The 24,020-nt window shown below is 41.2% G+C and overlaps 1 protein-coding gene across 6 annotated transcripts in view; it reads left to right on the top strand.

The window, feature by feature from the left end:
* NOL4 (nucleolar protein 4) overlaps nt 1–24,020 on the top strand; it is a 260,409-nt gene that overhangs the window by 157,341 nt on the left and 79,048 nt on the right. For all 6 annotated transcript variants that reach the window (XR_008306611.1, XM_053248195.1, XM_053248194.1 and 3 more), the window contains one exon: nt 9,931–10,214. Coding sequence is in view for 5 of the 6 variants with exons in the window: in XM_053248195.1 (XP_053104170.1) it covers nt 9,931–10,214 (284 nt within the window). In the remaining variant the exon portion in view is untranslated. The remainder of the gene's footprint in view (nt 1–9,930; nt 10,215–24,020) is intronic.

Below are 24,020 nucleotides of genomic sequence, written 5' to 3'. Positions count from 1 at the left end.
CCACCCCATAGCCAGCCCGGAAGCCGTTTGAAATGGGTCTAAATAATCAGTTTTCTCCAAGACTGTCTGGAGCTGGGAGGCCACCACCCTCTCAATTAACTTGCCCAATCATGGAAGTTTGGAGACAGGCCTGTAGTTACTCAGCTTTGAGGGATCCAAGGTAGGCTTCTTCAGAAGCAGTCTAATAATTTCCTCCTTAAGACAAGGAGGCATCCTACCTTCCTTCAGAGACGCATTTATAATCTCTACCAGGCCTTCTACAATAACCGCCCTGTCAGATAGTATAAGCCATGTCGGGCAAGGGTCAAGAGAGCAGGTGGTAGGCCGCACCATTCCAATCAGCTTGTCCACATTCTCAGGAGTCATAAACTGGAACTGATCCAACCTAACCACACAAGAGGAGTCGCTGGAGTAATCACATCAGACACTGAAGTAATTGTGGAGACGGAATCTAAGTCGGCCCGAATATGAGAGATTTCCCCCCACAAAGAATTCATCAAACACATCACGGCGGGTAATCAATGGTTCCCAATTCTGATTCAAGGGAGGAGGAGCACATACTAGCCATCTCACAACCCTGGACAACTCCGCACGTATTGCCTGAGCGATTTCTTCCCTTTATTAATATGGGGACAATGATCGCCAGCCCCCAGTCCTTGGGAATACGGTCATGAGAATCAGTGTAAGTAAAGAGCTGGCTTGCAGTAGTGAGACCTGGTTGGGCCCAGATGAGGATGTGGCCCTATCTCAGATGTGCCCACCAGGTTTCCATGTGTCTCATCAGCCCTGAGGCCATGGGCAGGATGGTGGTGATTTTCAAAGAAGATCTTGCATTGATGAGGGACCCTGCCCTGCAGACGACTGGTTGTGAATACCTTCTTGTGATGTTGGGCCTACGTGACAAGATTGGGCTTCTGCTGATGTACCGGCCGCCCCACTGCTCAACCACTGCCCTCTCTGAGCTCCTTGACCTCATGGTGGGGCTAGTAGTTGAGACCCCTAGACTTAAGATCTTGGGGGCCTTCAACCTTCCGGCCCTTGGCAGGGCTTCGGTGTGTGCTCAGGAGTTTATGGTCTCCATGGGCTTGTCACAGGTAGTCACTCATGTGAGCAGGCACACTTTAGACCTGGTCTTTGTCTCGGAGCAGTGGCGATGTGATTTGAATATGGGAGATATAGCCATCTCTCTCGTGCCATGGTCAGATCACTCCTTGATCTGAATGCAGTGGACCTACTTTGATGGTCCACCCCAGGTGCCTTATGGATCCTGATGGTTTTCAGAGGGCTCTTGGGGATATTCCCAGCAATCTGGGGGGCACCTCTCTAGCACAGTTGTTGAGGCCTGGAACATTGAGGCCACAAGGGCTCTGGATGAAATTGCCCCTAAGTGGCCTCTCAAGATTCGTGGATCCTGGCTTCCTTGGTTTACTCAGGTGCTTAGAGAGATGAAACGCCTTAAGAGATGCCTGGAGTACTAAAGCCGACCGAGCATGGTTACTCTCTTATCTTCAGGAGTATTCCATGGCAATAAGGTTGGTGAAGTCTGCTCACTTCTCCACTCTTATTGAATCAGCTGACTCTCATCCAACGGCCTTATTCTGGGTTACCTGTTCCCTGCCTGGGAATGTAGATCCAATGGAGGTTCCATCCGACCGCTGTGATATGTTTGCTAGATTCTTCGCTGATAAACTTGCTTGCCTTTGACGGGAGTTGGACTTCAATTGCACAGGATCTGATGAGATGATGGAAACGTCATCTTGTGATGTCATCTGAGATACTTTTGAGCCTGCTGAAGCCGAGGACATGGTCAGGATTCTCTCTGGTATGGGTGCTGCGACCTGTAGCCTGGACCCTTGCCCCTCCTGGTTTATTAGAGTAGCCAGCAGGAATGTAAGACTCTGGCTTCAGGAGTTGGTAAATTCTTCTCTTCGTGAGGGGTCTGTGCTGGCAGCCTTAAAAGAGGCTGTGGTGCGCCCTCTTTTAAAGAAAACTTCTCTCGATCCTGAGGTCCTCGATAATTATAAACCAATCTCCAAGCTTCCTTTCCTTGCGAAGGTTTTGGAGAAGGTTGTATGTGCCCAGCTTGAGAGAACTCTGGATGAAGCTGATTTTCTAGATCCTTGTCAGTTGAGTTTCAGGCCATGGCATAAGACAGACACAACATTGGTTGATCTGGTTGATGACTTGTATTGTGACCTTGAGGAGGATAGTGCCCCTCTCTTGGTCCTTTTAGATCTCTCAGTGGCTTTCAATACCATCGACCATGGTATCCTTCTAGAGTGCCTGCGCAGGTTAGGTATTTGGGGTACTGTTTTGCAGTGGGTTTTTTCCTTCCTTAGTGGGCGCTTTCAGTTGGTGTGTATTGGTGGCAAGTGCTCTGCCCTGTGGCCACTTCTTTGTGGGGTGCCTCAAGGCTCGTTTCTCACACCCATTCTTTTAAACATCTACATGAAACCACCGGGGCAGGTCATCCGTCATTTGGGGGTGGGATTTCATCAATATGCTGATGATACTCAATTGTATATTGCCACCCCAGGCCACTCCAAAGATGTCGTTTCTTGGCTTGCCCAGTGTCTGGAGGCTGTCAGCGTCTGGATGGGCCAAAACAAATCCCTCCAAGACTGAGTTGCTTTTGCTTTCTCCTTGATCTGGCCAATTGCCGAGTCTGAGTCTCTCCTTGGACATGGTTGCGCTGCCCCGAAGGAGTTGGTCCATGACTTGGGGGTTCTCTTAGACTCGCGGCTCCTGCTCAAGCAGCAGAGCTACCTTTGCCCAGCTTCAGCTGGTCTGCCAGTTGTGGCCCTATCTTGACTGGCAGGCCCTGGCAGCGGTAACTCATGCCCTCGTCAGCTCTTGTCTGGATTACTGTAATGCACTCTACCTGGGGTTGCCTTTGAAGATGACCTGGAAGCTTCAGTTGGTCCAGAATGCAGTGGCCCACCTGCTTATGGGCGCTAGGAGATATGATAGTGTGACACCTCTCTTGCCGTTGCTGCATTGGCTACCTATTTGCCTCCGGGTCCAATTCAAAGTGCTGCTTCTCATCTTTAAAACCCTTCAGGGCTTAGCACCTGCTTACCTTCAGGGCCGCTCTCCCAGCCCTGTTCTGTCCTGTGAGATCTTCTCAGGTTGCCCTTCTTTCGGTCCCTGGTCTCAGAGAGGTCCATAGTACTAGGGCCCGTGGAAGGGCTTTCTCTGTTGCCAGCCCTTGACTTTGGAATTATCTTCCCTCCCAGATTCCCTCCCAGATGCCTCCTCCCTTTCAGCCTTTAAGATCTTATTGAAGACATTTCTTTTCCGCCAGGGCTGTTCTTATTTGTGCACTGTCCTGAGTCTGTAGATTGGGCAGTATACTAAATCTCTTAATAAAGAATAATAATAAATAAAGAGCTAGGCCGAGACTGGATCCCACCATTCTAAGTTGTTTTTTATCAGCTCCAGAGGGATAAGGTCTTCTCCGGGGGCCTTCCCTGCTCCAGATTGGGAAAGAAGAGACTCAGCCTCAGCTGTAGAGACTGGTGGCCACAGGGGCAGGGCCTTTATATCTGGGGGGTGGGGGGCAGCTTCCGCAGTGGAGTCTTCATATAGCTTCTGTAAGTGCATTTCCCAGATCCCTGGTAGGATATGGGCATCTATCTGGACCATGCCATTGTCGGTGGAATTGGTTACCATGTTCCAGAACATGTCCTTTGCTTTGACCACCTGGATGAGTTATGACCAAGTGGCCTTCATTGCCTCTCTTTTCTTGCGTGCCGGTAGGTGTTTATATTGTTTCTTGAAGTACAGGAGCTGTGAGAGGATCATTGCTTACTTTACTTCCCTGTGTTTCAGCTCCTTGTATTTCTAGCTAACTGATTTGTATTTATAGGTAATTTGGGTCATTTGTCATATATGTTTGCTAATTATAGTAACAAAACCGCTTTAGATGTGTGCTCTGTCTCTGGAATCTTGTATCAGTTCTTCCATGTACTTTGGAGACCAGATGACTAACTCATATATGTTTTGAGCCTCTAAGACTTTTATCAGCTGCACTGGCTCCCATTTGTTGCTGGCATTTAAGCATCCCTGATTATTACATTGAGTATCATCCCTTTTGTTGCCGGTCATATGCCACACTCCACTGACTTCTGCCTATGCATAGGAAATGAGAGCAGAAACAAAGGGACTTGTAGTTTTTGAGTGAGCATGTTACACAGTCCGTCTTTCAAACTACAAGTGCTATAATTTGCAAGCATTCTCTTACTCACTCAGGGCCTGGAATGGGCCAGCTTCAGGTTCCGGGTGGCTGCCATTTTAAAAACAACATCAATAATACAATGTGCTTCCTTGGTGTTTAAATTTGTCGTAAGACTGCTGTTGTTGATTGTTTATGATGCCTGTTGCTTTAAAGGCAATTCTTTGCGCTATCAGAGATGGAGTGTCCTTCTCCCCCAACCCCCCAGTTCCTTCCTGTGGCCATAGTCACAGTGTGACTGTGACACAATGGGTACATTGCATTGTTTAAAAAAGATGGCAGCCACCAGAACCTATCACAAAGTGCCCTAGTCTGTTACCACTGCTCTGCCATCCAAGTAAGCCCAACTTTTCCCTTCTTGGTACTCTGAAAAAAGCCCATCCATGAATGGGCTTCCTTCAGTGGCTCCTGTGTCATCATGGATGGGGAGACTGCTTAGAAGAGACAGTGACAGAACAAGTTGCTCGGCTGAGTGACTCACTATATGGTTGTCCCTTTTCACCTTTTGCATCTATGAATGGACTTCACCCAGAAGTTCCTGTGGCCTCTCCAGGAAGCTCATTCATGAATGGGGGTAGGACAGTGGTAGACAGAGGTGCACCTAGGTAATTTTGGAACCTGGACCTAAAGGCCGCTGGAGGCCCTCCTCCCTTGCAAATAAAGCATTATCATGCTCCACCGGGTGACCACACTACCCGGGATAGACGAAAGAGGATTGGGGGGCCTTCTAAAGAGGATAGACTAAAGAGGATTTGGGGGAGCTGTGGAGGCCCTGGACTTCAGCCCCAAAGTCCAGGGGTAGGAGCACCTCTGGTGGTAGAGCAACTCTCTCAACTGAGAGTCATGCTGCTGTTGCTGCTCAAAATTGGACACTGGACAGGAACAAGGCTTGGTTGTGGGCCTTTTGATGACCTTGAGGCCCTGGCCAGTTCTGACTTGACTGACCCTTGATGGTTAGGGGTCAGCCTGGGCCTGGGTTAGCAGAATGTGTTTCACAATATTGCAAGTACACCATTTGTCTATAGAGGCAAACAGTGACCCAAATGTTGTGCCACACTATGAGGGTGGTGCTGATCTGTACTGCTGCAGGGACCTAATGAAGCATCAGGGGTCTTGCACTGTTGAACAAAAGTGCAAATACTTCAGGAAGTGTGCCCGGTCTCTGGAAGTGCAACTTACATCAGAAACACATTGCTTGACTTCATAGCAATAGCAATAGCAATAGCACTTACATTTATATACCGCTCTATAGCCGGAGCTCTCTAAGCGGTTTACAATGATTTAGCATATTGCCCCCAACATTCTGGGTACTCATTTTACCGACCTCGGAAGGATGGAAGGCTGAGTCAACCTTGAAACCCTGGTCAGGATCGAACTTGTAACCTTCTGGTTACAGGGCGGCAGTTTTACCACTGCGCCACCAGGGGCACCAGTCATTGCAACTCTCGGGACATCTTTTTGGAATGCAAAGAGCACTTCTCCAGGCAGGGGAAATCAGCAAAAATTGCTTCCTCTCCCTCTGAATGTATGCTCTGCTGCTTGGGAAGCCTCTCTCTGTAAGAATGAAGCTCCTGCTGTCCTCGGCTACTGCTCTAGATCTCTGCCAGTAAAAATAAATGTAGATCCATCCCATTTCAAAAAGGAGAATAAATAGTCTGACTTCCTCCAGCTGGAAGCAGTTTATTTAGTGTTTACTCATAGGATCTTGAACATAGGCAAAAAGGAGCTTACCAGTTGAAGTTCTGCTATTGGGAAATAAGAACTCAGAGCAAAAAGCCGTGATGTGCCACTGCTCTCAGTCAATGTATGTAGTTTAATTCCTGCAGATGCTAATATCAAGTCAATGAATGCTAATATGACTGGATTATTGGATTTGACTTCAGAACTATACTGCACTGAATAATTGGGCACTGTTATCACTGATCCATCTAAATATTATGTAAACATATAATATCAAAACTATTAAGAGTCTAAAAAAATCAGAATCTGACAGTGGCGGCAGGGCAGGTGGCGAGAGGCACAGAAGTTCTGCGCCTGGCCCAGCTAGTCTTTTATTATTTTTCACAGTTAATGCTGTTGTTCCAATTTGTTGTCATCCCTTTTCTTATTTGATATATTTATTCTGATTCAGAAAAACTTCATTGATAAGTTTCCTGAATATGTAAGAAATGTTTTAATCAAGTGAGGGTATCCTTTATCCAAACTGTGCCATATGAATGAAGATTCTATTATTTTGTATTTCTATTTTGCCTGGTAAAGTGGATTGGAATGTGTATCTAAAGCTATTGTCTTGAACCATGAGTGCAGCACCTCGTTGCATGTGATTTTTGGATTAAGGTCAATCAATCTATGGTACAGACAAAATGAACCTAGGGCTCCCACAGCCAAATTCAGCTCTTAAGCCATAGGACCTCATATGCTCTCATGTGTAGAATTAATTTTTATTCTTATATCAAATAATTCTATACACTACAATGAGTCATGGGTGTAGCGGGGTTCCTGACTGCCAGGGGGCAAAGTTAGGCAGGGGGCTCCCAGTGCCAAAACCATGCCCCCTTCTTCTGCAAGGCCCCCCCATTAATTACATCTGGAGTGGGGTGCCTCACCACCACTGCCAAAGTCATTGCCCCCGCTGCTACTTCACATCTTCACCTCCAGGAGAGCAGGGGCAGTGGACAGGCTTCTCCCTGGTCATGATTCCCCCCACTCTACTACTGGCCGGCGCGTGGCACAGCATGTGACAGTCTCCACACTCAAACATCACAGAAGTGCTGTTTGGAAGAAGGGAAGTCCACGCGCTGGCCAGTAGTGGAGTGGGGGGAAGCCTACCCGCTACCGACGCTTCCCTGGCGGCGAAGATGGAAAGTAGTGGTGGGTGCAATGGTGGCAGGGATGGCAGTGCAGCTCGGTGGCTCATGGACAAGGGGGGACTGCCCTGGGGGCCTCTCAAACCATGTGGGCCCAGGTGCAATTGTGCTCCCTTGTCCAATGGAAGCGACACCCCTGCAATGAGTATAGAAGGCAAAGTTAACTCAGCAAAGCAGGAAGTCTGAATTGATTAATTTTCTAAAATTTTAAAATTATGTGTGAATGTTTTTGAAATTAAAACCAACAAAATCATAGAACAGAAATTCAACTGATATAAATTCCACACATATGTCATTTTATCCTAATCTTTCTTTGTTGTTACAACAGCCCGCATTATCTTTGTTGCTAAAGTTCTTGGTAATCATTTCTCAATTTGAATGTATCTATGTACTGGCTTGGGGTGGAGTCACAGATTGTTTGTCTGCTCACTTGTCTTGAATTCAGACTGAGAGGTTCTCCCTCTCTCTGCATAAGAGACTGTTCTGTTTATTATTTTCTTAGACTATGTCTAATTAGTAATATTTATTTATTTATTTATTACATTTATATCCCGCTCTTCCTCCAAGGAACCTGAGTGGTGTACATGATTATGTTTGTCCTCACAACAACTCTGTGAGGTCACAACATCCCTGTGAGGTAGGTTAGGCTGAGAGATAAGTGACTGTCTCAGAGTCACCCAGTGAGTTGCATGGTAGAGTGGGGACTTGAATTCATGTCTCCCTGGTCCTAGTCCAGCACTCTAATCACTAAACCACACTGGCTCTTTTGCCAATATCAAACTCTTGTTTCCCAGTTAAAGTTGGCTTCTTGTTCAATTACTTATACAGGTCAACCCGGTTATCTATGGGGGCTCTGTTCTCTGCTACAGCTATGAATAATGGAACCATGGATAATGTGGCATTGTGGAAATGGGAATGGGGGGATTAGGTTCCTGGAGGCTGGGTAAAAAGGCAAAAAATGGGGGAAATGGGGGGATGCAAAATAATGTGCCGCTACTGTGCTCTGTGGGTCTCCCGCTGTCCAGAAATGCTCTTCACCCCAAGTCCATCAGTTTCCTGTGGAAAATCAGAGAAAATTCATTTTTTAAAAAATTAGCCACAAAATGGCTCAGTTTGACAAAATGGTGACTGGAAATTACCTTGGAGTTCATTTCTGACCACCCCAAACTGCAGATACGTGAAAAATACTCACTCCCTGCACATATTGTGGTCAGGTGTCCATTGCCCAACTGCAGATATGCAGAACCATGGAGGTCAGAAAGAATCCTGGCAAAACACTTTTATTATTATACATTTAGAAGAAACAAGATGTTTCTGTCTGTATGTTTGGTTCTGCGGTGAGCTAAATTTTTATTTAATTGGCTCATGATTTTCATTGAATAACAATTACTGTATTTACCTGAATCCAAGTCTAGGTTTTTTCCATGTTCTTTGATATCAGAACAGGGGATTGTCTCAAATTCAAGGTCCTCTTCTTTGTAAATGCTAGTATAACCTGTATTTAACCTCTATTTATAGGGTTTTTCTTAAATACAGGGTCATCTTCTATTTGGGTAAATATGGGTATTTACACAATAAAATACATATTACTGATGTTAGATATAATATGATGTATTATTGGGAATAACACTAAAGCTATATCTATATGGCTGTCATTATCCATTAATAAAGACAGATGTAACTTTTATCTTAGTAGCACAAACAGATCATTAATTGCTAGGAAAACCATACCGAACATATTGTTGGAAATCAGGTTTCTTTACAACAATCCCACCAGAACAACCACTTCTTTAAAGAAGATAAAGATTGCTTAAAATTGGTTTAAGTTCTAAATCTTTAATCTGGAATTACTGATTTAACATTTATAGAAGGACAGATTTGTGGACAAGGAATGGGAACACTCAGGGCTGCTTCACACATTGGATGGAGGGTTGGCCACCATGTCTACATCTGTTGCCCTTTGCAAGCATTCTGTCAGGGCTACACAGAGAAGGTCTACTTGTCAGTAATTACATGGAGGATCTGATGCTATCATTGGAGGAAAAATTGTGATCTTAGAAAAGTTGTTTTTCACTATAAAATAGACCAACTGCCCTGGAATGAAATGTACTAAACCTTGGGAATTAGTTACCTTGGTAACATCTGGTGGGGGAGCCTGTCGTGGCTAAAGCACTATTTTTGTCTTTATTCTTTTATGATAATATATGATTATATTTGTGTGGCGAAGCTATAAAGTGAAAAGAGAATAAGGATAGCTATATGTCAGAATTTTTATTCTATACTTGAGGAAAAGATAAGATAGATTGTGTGGAGAAAAGTTCACAACAGACTGTATATTAGCCATTTACCTGATAATGGAGACAGTTTGGTAAAAGAGTCAGTGCAGATGCACCCACCCTAGAAAAATGTGTGTGTGTGGCTATCTGTATCATTATGCAGAAATTATACCCTAAAATGTTTAGAAGCAATTACATTTCAAATTTAGTTTGAAAATAGACATACATAATACATTCTACTATACTGTACATACTGTTTTAAGAACTGTAATTCATAGTGCTCCTTCGAGACATGTCAAGAGCTCTCCCCCATATGACTTAAGTGAGTAAACACTTATGTCCTGCAGAAAGTGGGAAGATGAACCCTTCCTTCTTCCTCTGCTCAGGTAATTTGCCAGTCCGGTCTGGGGAATATTTCACTGAGAACCCTTAAGTGCTTGTTAGTGGCTAGAACTTTCAGTAACAAGAGAAACAGGGGTTTTGTTGCTGTATATGTACAGGGATAATGTTGATGGTATACCACTAAAAATCTGTAAATCCATATGTTTCATAGATGACTCAGCTGCAGAGAGTTTTAATGGCAATGAGCCTCCAGGACACAGTTCCAATGCTTCAGGGGGAACACACTGCAGGGAAATGACAGAAACCAACACTAATGGAAAAACAACTCTGGAGCCGGATGAACAGCCTCTGAACCTGAGTGACAGTCCCTTCTCTGCTCAGCTGACTTCAGAATACAGGTTAGATGACCAAAGCAGTGATGGAAAGAGCAAGTACAAGAACATCCTAGTATCTGATCTTAAGATGGAGCAAGAGGCAAAAGAAAATGGAAGCAAGGTAAGATGCTTCCATGTTCACAAGATTTTACAAATGCACATCTTAGGAAGGAGAAAAGTTAATTGTAAAGGCTCAAGAGCTTTGAAAGTTAGAAAATAATAGCAATAGTTGACACCAAGATATCTTGGTTGTTTTGCACACATACAGTGGCTAACATCCAGACTATTACTGTGCTGGTGCAACGATAGATGATAGAGCATCAAAAAAAGAAGAAGAAGAAGAACCCAAATATTATATATGAATATTTTAATATAATAGTGATAAAACTGTATGCTTTAAAAACACTGTCCAACTAAATAAGAAGTTATAAAACTGGATCAGTAAAAATGTATAACTATCATTCTCAATAAAACTAATACACAATGATCATTGAGACACTGGATGGGGAGGAGTATTTGTGATGACCTCCCTTTCCCTCTGAAGCCCACTGTGCCTTATTTATTTATTTATTTATTTATTTATTTATTTATTTATTGGGAAGAAAAGATTCTCAAAAACCCGTCCCCACTCGCTCACGCAACAACACAGCTTTAGTCTGGATGTCAGCCACTGTTGTACCAGCACAGTGCTAGTCTGGATGTCTGCCAGCATTTTTTCACGTGCATATGAATACACTAACAAAGGTCAATATTTTTTCAACCAGAAACACAGTTTTGTTGGGTTTTTGTGTCTAATAAGAAATATTTTGGGAAGACACGCGGAATCTTCTTATTGAACGACTTTCTCACACACAGCATATGTTCTGATTCACTATAGATGGATATTCTTAGAATGTGATGGCACTGAAGCTCTTCACTGCCGTTTATATATCATACAACCCACATGCATGCACATGTTTGAATTAAAGCTGACAAGTTCATTTTAAGAAGCTGAGATTTCCTAAGGGCTTTCCCCCCTATTGTTCTTCTTATATTGGTTGGCATATAGTAAGGTGGCTGTGTGTAGATGAAAGACATATTAAGCAGATTAGATAGCTAGCTTGATAGGGAGACATTTGTCATGAATCTGTATTGTAAGAAGAATGTAGAGATGGATTTAATTGAATAGGATTCTTCCAGTGATGTGTGCTGCTATTGCTGAAAACTCCAGCCTTCCCCCACCCCCGCCACCAATACTGCATACTGGATTGTCATATTTACCACACTATCCCTGAAACTGAGTACTGGGAACATTATTTTTTTTAATGCTGGATAGTGGCTAGCAGAAAGCTTTGAATGCCACAATATTCTGTTGTTGCTTTTGCTGGGATCAGTGTGGCTTTTTCAAACAGACAACCTGGCTACTTAATACAAGCAGTGCCACGGTGGGGTGCTGGAGGCGGGGGGCAGTGGAGGGGCAATGGAGGGGCAGGAAAGACCTGTCTTTCTCTAGTTAAAGTGACCGCTTTCTGCACCCCCCGGATGTGCACGAAACACTTCATGCATATCCCTATAGGCTGACATACTGCACACCTTTACATGCACCTTGAAAAATAACTATTGTGCAGTTGTGCAACAGTGTTATTGTGCTAACTGCAAGAATTATGCAAATATAATTGCACAATAGACAGCCATTATTTCCAATGACTGTCGACTGCACCAGCATGTATGCTCAACTCTTGCATTTAGTGCAATAGCACTCTTGTGTAATTTCATGAACATTATGTTGCAAGGCATGTGCAACATTGTGCAGTATGTTAGCCAGGGTTCCAATTAACTCTTTATAAGTCAATCAACTGTTGATGATTGATACACTGATATACATGCATATTCTTTTGCCAAAAGTACAATTCAGCCATTCCCATTTCTTCAGCAAAAACCAAAAATAACATGAAAAGAAAGCTATAACAATAATTACTCTGAATTCTGATTTAAATGATAGCATCTGCTTCTCCCAAATGTCTGAACAATCACCAGCTATAATCCACAAAGAATCGTAGGCAAACAAAATATACATGGAATAAGAGTACATGGACTTGGACAGAGGTTGAAATTCCCATTTAGTCATGAAATTAGTTGTATGGCCTTGGGCAAGTCACTGTCTCTCAACTTAACTTACACAACATAATTTTTGTGATGATAAAAAATGATAATCCCAGGTATACAATTCTGAGTTCCTTCGAGAGAGGGATGTATTCATGAATACTGCATCTATGGATTTTGTTAAGCAGTTAATCTTGAATGTTAGTTTGCAGGCTGAGGAATGGAGATGTCTAGATTCAGAAAGTAAGTTTCACTTCTGGTTTTGGATAAAATATATGAACTATTCCTTTACTGCAGAGTAGTCTTTAAAGATAAAGTGTGCCGTCAAGTCGATTTCAACTCCTGGCGCCCAGAGAGCCCTGTGGTTTTCTTTTGGTAAAATACAGGAGGGGTTTACCATTGCCTCCTCCCGTGCAGTATGAGATTACGCCTTTCAGCATCTTCCTATATCGCTGTTGCCCAATATAGTACCAGCAGGGATTTGAACCGACAACCTTCTGATCGTTAGTCAAGCATTTCCCTGCTGCAAAAGACATTTTACCTATAGATACTCAAACTGCTGCTTCCACACCTAAAACTCTATCCTATCCTATTCCTGGGAAACAGGGCTGATCCATCCAGCTCTGCCCCTTGCCAGGAATACCTGTACCTGCACTCTCATAAAAGTATACATGTATAAGATTACATCTACTTTCTGTTGATCTTAAGCAGCTGAAAAGCCATTGCTACAATTGTTAGAGATCCTGCCCTGTCCCCAGCTGCACAGCACAGTGGCTGACATCCTGACCAAATTTATTAGAGGAATTAGATTAGAGGAAATCCAACTGAAATTTAGTAGCCCTTTAGAGTAGGTTCTGGTAGTACTAGCAAATAATTGAGTCAGGATGTCAGCCAGCATCTTTACTTGGGCACCACTGTTCTCTGTGGTGATGTGGAGGGCAGGGACAACCCCAGTGGTTCAGCCCTAATGGCTTACACTGTTCTGTAATGTTTGCATATATATTCTGACACTTGCATTGTTTTCCAGATTAAAATCTGGGATATTTTGTGATGTTCTAATGTTATGGACAAAGTTGTACACTAGAGTTCAGCACTTCAGACTTAAATTACACATTTATTTATGTATTTACTGCATTATTTACGACAGTAGCCTACACTGATAGGCTAGCTTTCTGCCAATGTACTCAGGGCGGCAGTGGCAAGCACACACACATGCACGTGCAGGAGAAGAGAAGAAGAGGAATGAGGTTGGCAGAGGATGACACGGGGACAAGGAAGAGCAAGGAGCCTTGATGAGGACAAGGAGCCTTGAAGAAAAGTAGTGGCAGCGAACACACACACACAAGAACATGCAGTATGTTTCAGGCCACTCTGCCTCCACGTCAGCCAGCCAGCCAGCCAGCCCGCCCCATGCCACGCCACTATCAGCCTACAGCAAACTGGCTAAGCACATTGCTGACCGAGTCTGCAATTGTTGTAAACTGTCCAGAGACGTGAGTTTTGAGTGGTATAGAAGTGTGTTAAACAAACAAACAAACAAATAAATAAATAAGCTGAGCTCTGTCAGAAGGGCTCAGGACCAGATGCGGATGTGGACTCCAGAGAAAATGTGGGGGCAGCAGAAAACTCTGGAGAAGACATGGAGGCAGCGGATGGGAGCAGAGAGCTCAATCCAGCATATAGTTGAGCCTCTGCTGAGTACCACCTGGGACTCTTCCAAGTACCACCAGTGGTACTCATATCACTAGTTGGGAACCCTCTGGAGTTCATGTCCTCTGGAGCTTTAGAAAACTATAGTATTGGCATCATCTAGAATTGACACCCGCCCCCCCCCCCAGACCTGCTATGCTGCCTCATCGTGGTGGTGGTGTGTTCCTGGGAGGGGTGAGCGAAGTATGCTGGGAGGTTTACTCCCAGTAGAGTCATCCAAAGTGCGAACTTCATCCCAGCTGCACAGCTAAAGCAAGCAGGCACCTATACTGGACAGCAGCAATATAGGAAGGTTCTGGATGTAGATGATCACTTCAGTGACAATGACAAAGGTATCATCTTATACTGCATGGAAGAAGGCAATGGTAAACCACTCCTGTATTTTACCAAGAAAACCACATGGATAGACAAAATAGAATGATTGTCGATGTAGTGCCGGATGATGGGCCCCTAAGGTGGGATGGCACTCAACATGCTACAAAGAAGAGCTGAGGATCTCTCAGAGTACCGATGGTGTTTATAACATGGTTAGACTAAAGCCTTTTGGATGTTGCCGTGTGGGAAAAGAAAATCCAAAGCTGCAAAGACATAATTTCAATGGAAATGTGGAAATTAAGAAGTATGAATATGGGAAAGCTCGACACAGTGAAAGATGAAATGAATCAACTACAGATTGACATCAACCAGTCTTCTTTTGAAGGCATTTTATTGTCTTTCCATTTCTGCGCATATACTATTCTAGCTGCCGTGGTTGCATATATAAAAAAAGTTAAGTTTCTTCTAGAGAACTCTCCTTGAGTTATTCCCAGCAAGAAGGATTCTGGCCTCTTAGGAAATGTCATTTTAAACATTTTCTTCAACTCATTATATATCACATCCCAAAAGGCCTTTGCCTTCCCTCATGATCACCACATATGAAAGAAAGTTCCTTCACATTGTCCACATTTCCAACATTTATTTGAAACATTTTTATACATTAATGCTAAATTTTTCGGTGTCAGATACCACCTTGTACATCATCTTATAACAATTTTCTTTTAAAGTCTAACAGGCAGTGAACTTTAAATCAGTTTTCCATAATTTTTCCCAAGCTGCCATTTCTATATTATGACCCACATCTTGAGCCCATTTTATCATAGTTGTTTTAACCACTTCGTCTCTTGTCTCCTCCGAAAGCAACAACTTATACATCTTAGAGATTAATTTTTCATCATTTTCACACAGCTCCTTCTCAAATCTCGACATCTGATCCTCAAATCCAGCTTTAAGATTCTTCTTGTAAATTTCGTTTAGCTGATGGTACTGAAACCAGTTGCTAACCAAATTTTGGACTTCAGCTAGATTTTTAAATTTACAGCCCTTATCTTGAAAACATATCAAATCAGCCCTTATCTTGAAAACATAACAAATCTCTATAGGTACCCCATTCAGACTGCATATTTATCTCTTTACGCGCCAAAGCTTCAATTGGGGATACCCATAATGGTGTTTTAGGTTCCAGCCATGTTTTATATTTTACTCCTTCTTACATAGTGATTAAGAAAATCTTTATGCACTTGAGTTTTATCGTACCACAAATAAGAATGCCATCCAAACCTTCTATCAAATCCTTCCAATCAAGTATTCTGGGATTTCTTAATGTTATCCATTCCTTTAACCACGTCAAACAAACAGCATCAAAATACAACCTTAAATCTGGCAGGGTAAGACCACCTCTTTTTTTAGCATCTGTTAAATTTTTAAATTTAATTCTTGGTCTTTTCCCTCGCTAAACAAATTTAGTTATGTCCTTTTGCCATTGCTTAAAACAAGTTAACGTATTAATTATAGGAATAGTCTGAAAAAGAAACAACATTTTAGGTAAAACATTCATCTTGACAACTGAAATTCTTCCCATTAAAGGTAAGTTCATTCCAGTCCATCTTTGCAAATCAATTTTTACTGTATTCCATATTTGGACATAATTATTTGAAAACAACAAAGAATTTTTATTTGTCAGCCAGACACCCAAATATTTAATTTTCTTCTCCACTTTCAATTTGCTTATTTCATAGAGTCTATCCTTAGATTTCTGGTCCATATTCTTTGTCAACACCTTCATTTTAGTCTTATTTATATAAAACCCAGCCAATTGGCCAAATTGTTCTATTTTTTCCAAGAGCCTTCTGATCTTCTCTAATGGATTTTCAAGAAAAAATACTACATCATCCGCAAAAGCTCTAAGTTTATACTCCTGCTTCCCTATTTTCAAGCCTTGTATTTCATCATCTTCTCTAATATTTCTACAAAGGACTTCCAGAACTAATATAAAAAGTAATGGGGAAAGTGGGCAACCTTGTCTGGTTCCTTTTTGTATTTTGCAATTATTGGATAGTTCCCCATTTATAGTAATTTTAACATATTGCTCTGAATATATTGTCTTAACTGCTCTAGTGAAATTCTTGCCAACTCCCATTGCATCCAGTAGCCTCCATAGAAACTGCCAGGAAACATTATCAAATGCTTTCTCTGCATTCAGAAAGATCATAGCTATTTGTTTATCATTGTGTTTTTCATAATACTCCAATGCATTCAGGCCTGTTCTCACATTGTCTCTTAATTGCCTTTTTGGCAAAAAGCCTGCTTGATCTTCATGAATAAAAGCTCTTAGTACAACCTTCATTCTCCTTGCCAAAATGGCAGCAAAAAGTTTGTAATCATTATTTAACAGTGAGATTGGCCTGTAATTCTTAACTTGTGTTAAGTCTTGATCCAGTTTTGGAATTACTGCAATGTTGGCATACTTCCAAGACTCCAGCATATTTCCTCTTTGTAAAATATCATTCATCATCCATTGCAAAGGCTGTAATAATTGATCTTTAAAGGATTTGTAGTATGAAACTGGTAGGCCGTCGGGCCCTGGCGCTTTATTGGATTTGCTTGAGTTTATTACTTCCTTTATTTCCATTATTGATATTGGTGCATTCATAATTTTTATATGATCCTTGGAAAGTTGTGGGATATTTTGTGTCTTCAGAAATTTATCAATATTTATATCTTCTACTTTGTTTCCTTTGTATAATTCAGAGTAGTATCTAAAGAATTCCCTTTTTATTTCCCTTTTATCATAGGAAAGCCCATTTTTTGTTGATATCTTGGATATGTGCTTATTCTTTTTCTCATTTCTAATTTTCCAAGCCAATAACTTGCCTGGTTGGTGTGCAAATTCGAATGACTTTTGCTTTGCATATTTTAAATTCCATTCAATTTCATTTAATAGCAACATAGAGAGGTGCAGCTGAAGCATTTTAATAGCTTGAATAGTCTTCTGCTTGTCCTTAGTCCATAGCAGTTCTTTCTTTTTTAGAAATCTCCATCAGTAGTCCCTCTTTTTTCAATCCCCTTTGTTTCTTAAGATATGCGTTCTGTTGTATAAAAAAGCCTCTCATAACCGCTTTTCCTGCGTCCCAAACTGTTTTATTGTCCATTCCTTGGTTTAAATTCAGTTCAAAATAGTCCTTTAACTTTCTTTTGGCTTTCTCCACAATTTCAGCTTTTTTCCGCAAATATTCATTGAGTCTGCAACAAAAGGATACCATTCCCGTCTTCTTCCATGTAAAGCAAATTGCACTATGATCTGATAAAGTTCTAGGCATAATATCAATTCTTTTCATACATGACATGATAGATTTGGATGTCCAGACCATATCTATCCTTGAGTGGGATTTGTATCTTTCAGAGAAATAGGTATATTCCTTCGCGTTTGAATTTTTAATTCTCCACAAATCATAGAGATCCATGTGTTCTACTAAATCAAAAAAGGCTTTTGGTAGCCTACCTTCCAAAATCCTTTCAGACGTATCAGATTTTCTATCTAAAGTTGTAGAGACAACCCCATTAAAATCTCCCAATAGGACTAAGTTAGTATTCGATAACTCAGCCATCTTCTGTTCTAAATATTTATAAAATTCTACTTTTTAAAAATTGGGTGCATATATTCTGATTATCACCATTTTGAGTCCAGAAACTATAATTTCCAAAGCTATCACCCTGCCTTCTTCATCTTTAAAAATCAACTTGGGTTCAAATTGTTGCTTCACATAGAGCAATACCCCCCCCCCCGTTTGTTTTTTGTCAGAGGAAATGAATTCTTGGCCCAAGACCTTATTAACCAAATATTTTCTATCTTGTTTTCTAATATGTGTCTCCTGTAGGCATATAATGTCCAAATTTTGCTTCTTAAGAAAATGAAAAAATTTTGCCCTTTTGGTTCTATTATTTAAACCATTGACATTCCATGAGACTATTTTGTAATCCATTTTGACTAGTTGGAATTATGTGTTGAAGGTACTGGGTGCTCTGGAGTTAAAGTCTTTTTGTATTTACGCCAAAATTCTTGTGCTTTCAGGAGCTCTGTAAACCTATTCCTTTTCCCTTTGTTAAAAAAAAGGAGACTCCTTCAGGCACTTCCCATCTGAAATGTATTCCATTGGCATTTAAAACATCTGTTAAAAATTTGTAATCCTTACGTTTCGTTAAGATCCTGGATGGTATTTCTTTCAAAACTCTAACCTTTTTTTTTTTTTTTTTTTGGCCTTCAATGGTAAGGGCTTTAGCAAAATGTGCTTGCAGTATCTGCTCTGTGACTGATTTGGAGTTAAATTGAACCATAGAATCTCTTAGTACCTTGTTTGTTGTGGCATATACAGAATTTAGACGAAAAGCTGAATCTATCTGCTTATCCATATCTTCACTTGAGGTTCCCAAAAGAAGTGCAAGTTCCTCCCTAAGCACTTTCCTGATATCTTGCCCAGTTTTTTTCTGGGATTCCTCTAAACCTCAGAAAGAGCTCTTTTTGTCTCAGTTATAGCAAAGCCATCTGGTCTAGTAATGTTTCCCTATCATCTCTTAATGATCCCAGGTCTTGCTCCAAACTTTCTACCCTTCTTTTAAATTCTTTATTGTCATCAGTTAATTTTTTCACTGTCTCCTCAATAATTGATGTTCTCTTATTCAGTGTTTGTATGTCCTGACTTACTTGTTGTAAGGTCCCAGAGTTAGCTTCTAGTAGCTGTTTCATAGCAACTAATATCTCATTCAGCTCTGAAGACATTTCCCCTTCCCCCAAGCCTGTGTTTGGGACAGAAAGCCTTCTGGCTTGTGTTGGATTCTGTTGTTTAACTCTTTGCATTATTTTCAACTCTACTTCACATAAAGCAGTATGTACTGTAAATAGTCAAACCCAGAAACACAACTCTTAGAGCAAAATTCAGTCTCCTTGTTATCAAAAAATGTACAGGCCTCCAATTGTTTCCAAATAGACTCAGTTCCGGACCGCAGCCCTTCTGTCTTATCACCGCAAATTTATTTTCCCACGGTTCAATGGTCTGCCTTCTTCATCTAAGTGGTGTGGTTTCTGATAGACATATTCAACAGCAAATAGCACTTGCTTCTTAAGTTTTACTCTCTCTGGAGAATTCACAGAATAGTCCCAACTGCTTTACTTTTTAAGTTTTGGAATTTTTAACCATCAGTTCAATACTTGAATTGCAGCATTTAATACACAGATTCAGTTCCCAACCTTAATTTATGGTTGACAGACTCACGCAGACCTCTCAGCCACGGCTTGATGGCAGCTCAATCGTTACAGCAACAGCAGGTAAAATTCCAGCAATTTATCACTGATCACGCTTCGGGGTAAGCTTCTTGACCTATAACCATTAATTATAATCCAAACCAAAAGAAATTGGATGCCAGAGAAGCTTCTGTCCTTGGATTTCCAAAGGAGGAGTATAGCTTGATGAATCCCAGCCCCCACTGCTCAACTTAAATCAAAGCTGTACTTTCCATCGCAACTTGAGATAAGGAGCAGGCTCTGGGGGATGCAGTGGGCAATCTCAGTCCAAACCCTTTAATCCAGAGTGGTGGTGGTGGAGTTAAGAAGGCTCAAAAAACCCCAAAACAACTCCTCCTTGGTCTCCCCTGTCGGGAAGCATGCAACCTCTTCAGCCGTCCAACCAGAAGTTGGAATAGGACACTTTAAGTCAGAAAAACAAAGAAGGAACGGTGTTGCTTTCATAGTCAGAAAGGATATAGCAATGGGCACATTGTACTTGAGTACAATCCGGTCAGTGACTGACTATTATCAATTAGATTTCATGGACAACCCTTTAACATGACAGTTCTTCAAGTCTATGCCCCAATGACTGATGCAGAAGAAGAGGATGTTGATGAGTTTTATGCTCAAGTTCAGTCTGAAATTGACAGAACATGCATGCAAGATGTGATGCTGGTGGTTGGAGACTGGAATGCCAAAGTTCAACATGGTAAGGAGAAAAACACAGTTGGACTGTATGGCCTAGGAAACAGAAACGAAGCAGGAGAATGACTTCTTAGTTTCTGCCAAGCCAATGATCTCTTCATTGCTAACCCATTCTTCAAACAACCAAAGCGGTGCCTATACACATGGACATCACCAGATGGAGTACACAGAAATCAAATTGATTACATTATTGGTGCAAGGAGGTGGAAGAGCTCAGTTATAACAGCAAAGGTGTGGCCGGTGGCCAATTGTGGAACAGATCACAAACTGTTCATGTGCAAGCTCCAAGTCAAGCTAAAGCAGAAAAACAAAGCTATCCAGCTCCCACGATATGATCTTGAGAATGTACCCACTATTTTCAAGGAGAACATCAGGAATTGCTTTGAAGTTCTGAACCTCATTGATAGGGAACCAGAGGAACTGTGGAATGAAATCAAAGAAGCTGTTAAGGATGAGCGTGATAAGAGACTGCCAAAGACCAAGAAACAAACGAAAGCAAAATGAATGTCAGAACAGATGGTGGAGATTGCCAAGAAGAGGAGAGAAGCCAAAGTCAAGAAAGATAAAGACATGAGGAAGGAACTTAATAGGGAATTTCAGAAAGCTGTTAGAAGAGACAAAGAGCAGTATTACAATGACATCTGTAAAGACCTTGAGGATGGAAATAGACACAGAAAAACAAGGAAAGTTTTCCAAAAGATCTCTGAACAAAGAGGGAGGTTCCAACTTCAAACTGGTATGTTAAGGGATGCCAAAGGAGATAGTAACTGATTCAGAGTGTGCTGGTCTTAGACTGTAATAAAGATTGATTGATTGAACTGATTCAGAGAAGATCAAACAGAGATGGAAGGAGTATACTGAAAATCTGTACAGCAGGGACGTCAACATCCAAGATACTCTAGAAGATATTCCCTACTTTCAAGAACCTCTAATACAGGAAGATGACGTTAGATCAGCACTCTTGTCATTATCAAGTCAGAAGGCTACAGGAACTGATAGAATAGCTGTAGAAATATGGCAGGCAACAGAAGAAGAATCAAGTCAAGGCTCCATCCAAAACTATGCCAGCAAATTTGGAGAATGACACAGTGACCAACAGATTGAAAGCAGTCAGTCTACATACCCATACCAAAGAAAGGAGACTGAACAGATTGTGTAAACCATCACACAATATCCTTTATTTCAAATGCTAATTATTTCACAAAATAATTAGCATTATAAAAATAATATATACAAAATAATATATATATAATAATATATACAAAATAATGCTCAGGATCATCCAATGCAGATTAGAGATTTCCTACGTGGAAAGGAAATGCAGATTTCCTACGTGGAAAGGGAAATGCCAGGTGTTCAAGCTGGTTTCAGAAAAGGCAGAGGAAAAAGAGACATCATTTCTAACGCACACTGGATAATTGAGAAAGTCAAAGAATACCAGAAAGAAGTCAACATGTGCTTTATTATCTACAGAAAAGTCTTCAGTTGCATCAGCCATGTCTAGTTGTGGAATATCCTTAGGAAAATGGGCATCCCAAAACATCTCCTTGTTCTCATGAGAAACCTACACACAGGACAGGAAGCCACAGTCCAGACGGAATGTGGTTCCAAATCAGCAAAGGAGCAAGACAAGGCTGTATACATTTTCCTTATTTATTCAATTTATATGCTGAACATATATTGAGAGAAGCTGGATTGGAAGAAGATGAGCATGGTTTTAAAGTTGAAGGAAGAAAAATCAATAAATGGTGCTACGCTGATGACAACACTCTGATAGCTGAGAATGCAGATGATCTTGCAAGCTGTAGTAATGAAAGTCAAGGAGCACAGTGAAAAAATGGGACTACGACTAAATGTAAAGAAGACTAAACTTATGATGATGAGTACAGCAACCAACCTCAAAATTGATGATGAAGACATTGAAGTGGTGGATAGCTTCTGCCATTTAGGATCGACCATCAACAGTAAAGGATCCAGCAGTCAAGAAATACGCTGCAGACTAGCACTTGGTAGGGTTGCAATGAAGGCCTTGGAAAGGATATGTAGATGCTGTGATGTGTCTATATCTACAAAGGTTAGAATTGTTAGGACACTGGTTTTTCCTGTCACACTCTATGGATGTGAAGGCTGGATTTGAAGAAGCAAGATAGAAAAAGTGTTGACGCTTTTGAACTTTGGTGCTGGAGAAGACTTTTGAGGATACCCTGGACAGCCAGTAAAACAAACAAATGGATCATAGAACAAGTCAATTCAGAATTTTCACTTGAGGCACATATGATCAGGCTCAAACTATCATACTTTGGACACATTATGAGAAGACCCAGCTCCCTTGAGAAGTCCATAATGCTAGGAAAAGTTGAAGGAAAGAGAAGAGGACAACCAGCAGCAAGGTGGATGGACTCGATTGCGACAGCAATGAATGCACCATTGAGAGACCTTAAAGGAAAGTTGAAGACAGATCATCCTGTAGATAATCTATCTATGTGGTTACTAAGAGTCAACACCGACTTGACAGCACTTAACCAATCAATCAATCAGAATTAAAATCCTCTGCAGAATCCTCTTGGATCAAAGCCCTATCATTTGTTATATTCAATGCATTGTGCATGTACACTTACATGTGTTGTAAGTATAAACATGTACATATCTGTACACAAGTGCAGTTATTCATATGGTGTGTTTAATACCATAAGAATCTATCTATGTGGTCGCTAAGAGTCGACACTGACTTGACGGCACTTAATCAATCAATCAATCAATATTTAATGCATGTACAATAGTACACTTCCTATCTGTACTCTTCATTTGAGGGGACTTGTACCCAAATTCACATTTAAAATGATGATCATACAAAAACATGTACATGTGTACAGACAGTTGTATGCTTGTATGCTGTAATGTGCAGAGGCTCAAATTGAGTTTAGTAATAGTCGTTATAGTAACAGCAGGAAGTTATATCTATTTCCTGTAACAGCTTCAGTGAAACCACCATTATAGTTAGAATTTAAATATACCGACTGCATGGTTTTTATAATTTAGATACTAGATCTTTTCCTGCTGATTCCCCATATAAGGTTTTCCAGTTCTCTTCTCCCATAAAAGCCTAAAAACGCATTAAGGGAACTCTATTAAAATGTATAAGACATTTATATACATTTGATGCTTAGTGAGCATGAAGTCTGGTTTTTCTCATGCATGACCAGCTCATTCAGGTAGTTTGTAACAAATCGCTTATCACTTCTGCTTCTGCATAATCATAACCATAATAAGTACTGTAAATAACACCAGTCCAAAAGATTTGAACAAAACTGCATTTCTCTAAGAATCTTGTCTGTGGCAATCTGGTTTCTGCATAATTCTGACAATTCAAAGGGGCTGTAAAAGTGCAGCAACTCTCCAGCCACTCATTGCTCTGACATGGGACTATTCAAAGAAGCGTGGGAGAAGATTCTATGTTATATCTTCCAGAAGACTTTGAGGGAATGATCCAGCTCTCCCATCTCCACACACATCCAAAACAAATTGCTACATACTTCAGTTATTTTCCCCTCTTACAGGGGGGAGGGGAAGGAAATTCTGCTCTGAGAAAAGCTGAATCCTCAGCAAATTTCTGGAAGTTTTTCAGCAAGTTGAGCATATTTTCAGGATTTCTCTTACTTTGTTTCATGTGTTCTGCAATTTTTACAGTTTCCATAGTTTAATCTGGTATGGTTCGTAATGAAGAAGGGTGATGAGTGGCTGATATAATTGGCTTAGGTACTGATGCATCCAAGTGAGATTTGTACTTGCTGCTCCCACAGCACTTACCAGTCTTTTGCCACTCTTTTGTGCAGG

Source organism: Hemicordylus capensis, chromosome 4 (assembly GCF_027244095.1).
Source record: "Hemicordylus capensis ecotype Gifberg chromosome 4, rHemCap1.1.pri, whole genome shotgun sequence".
Lineage (NCBI taxonomy): Eukaryota > Metazoa > Chordata > Lepidosauria > Squamata > Cordylidae > Hemicordylus > Hemicordylus capensis.
This window is presented reverse-complemented; position numbering and strand designations above follow the sequence as displayed.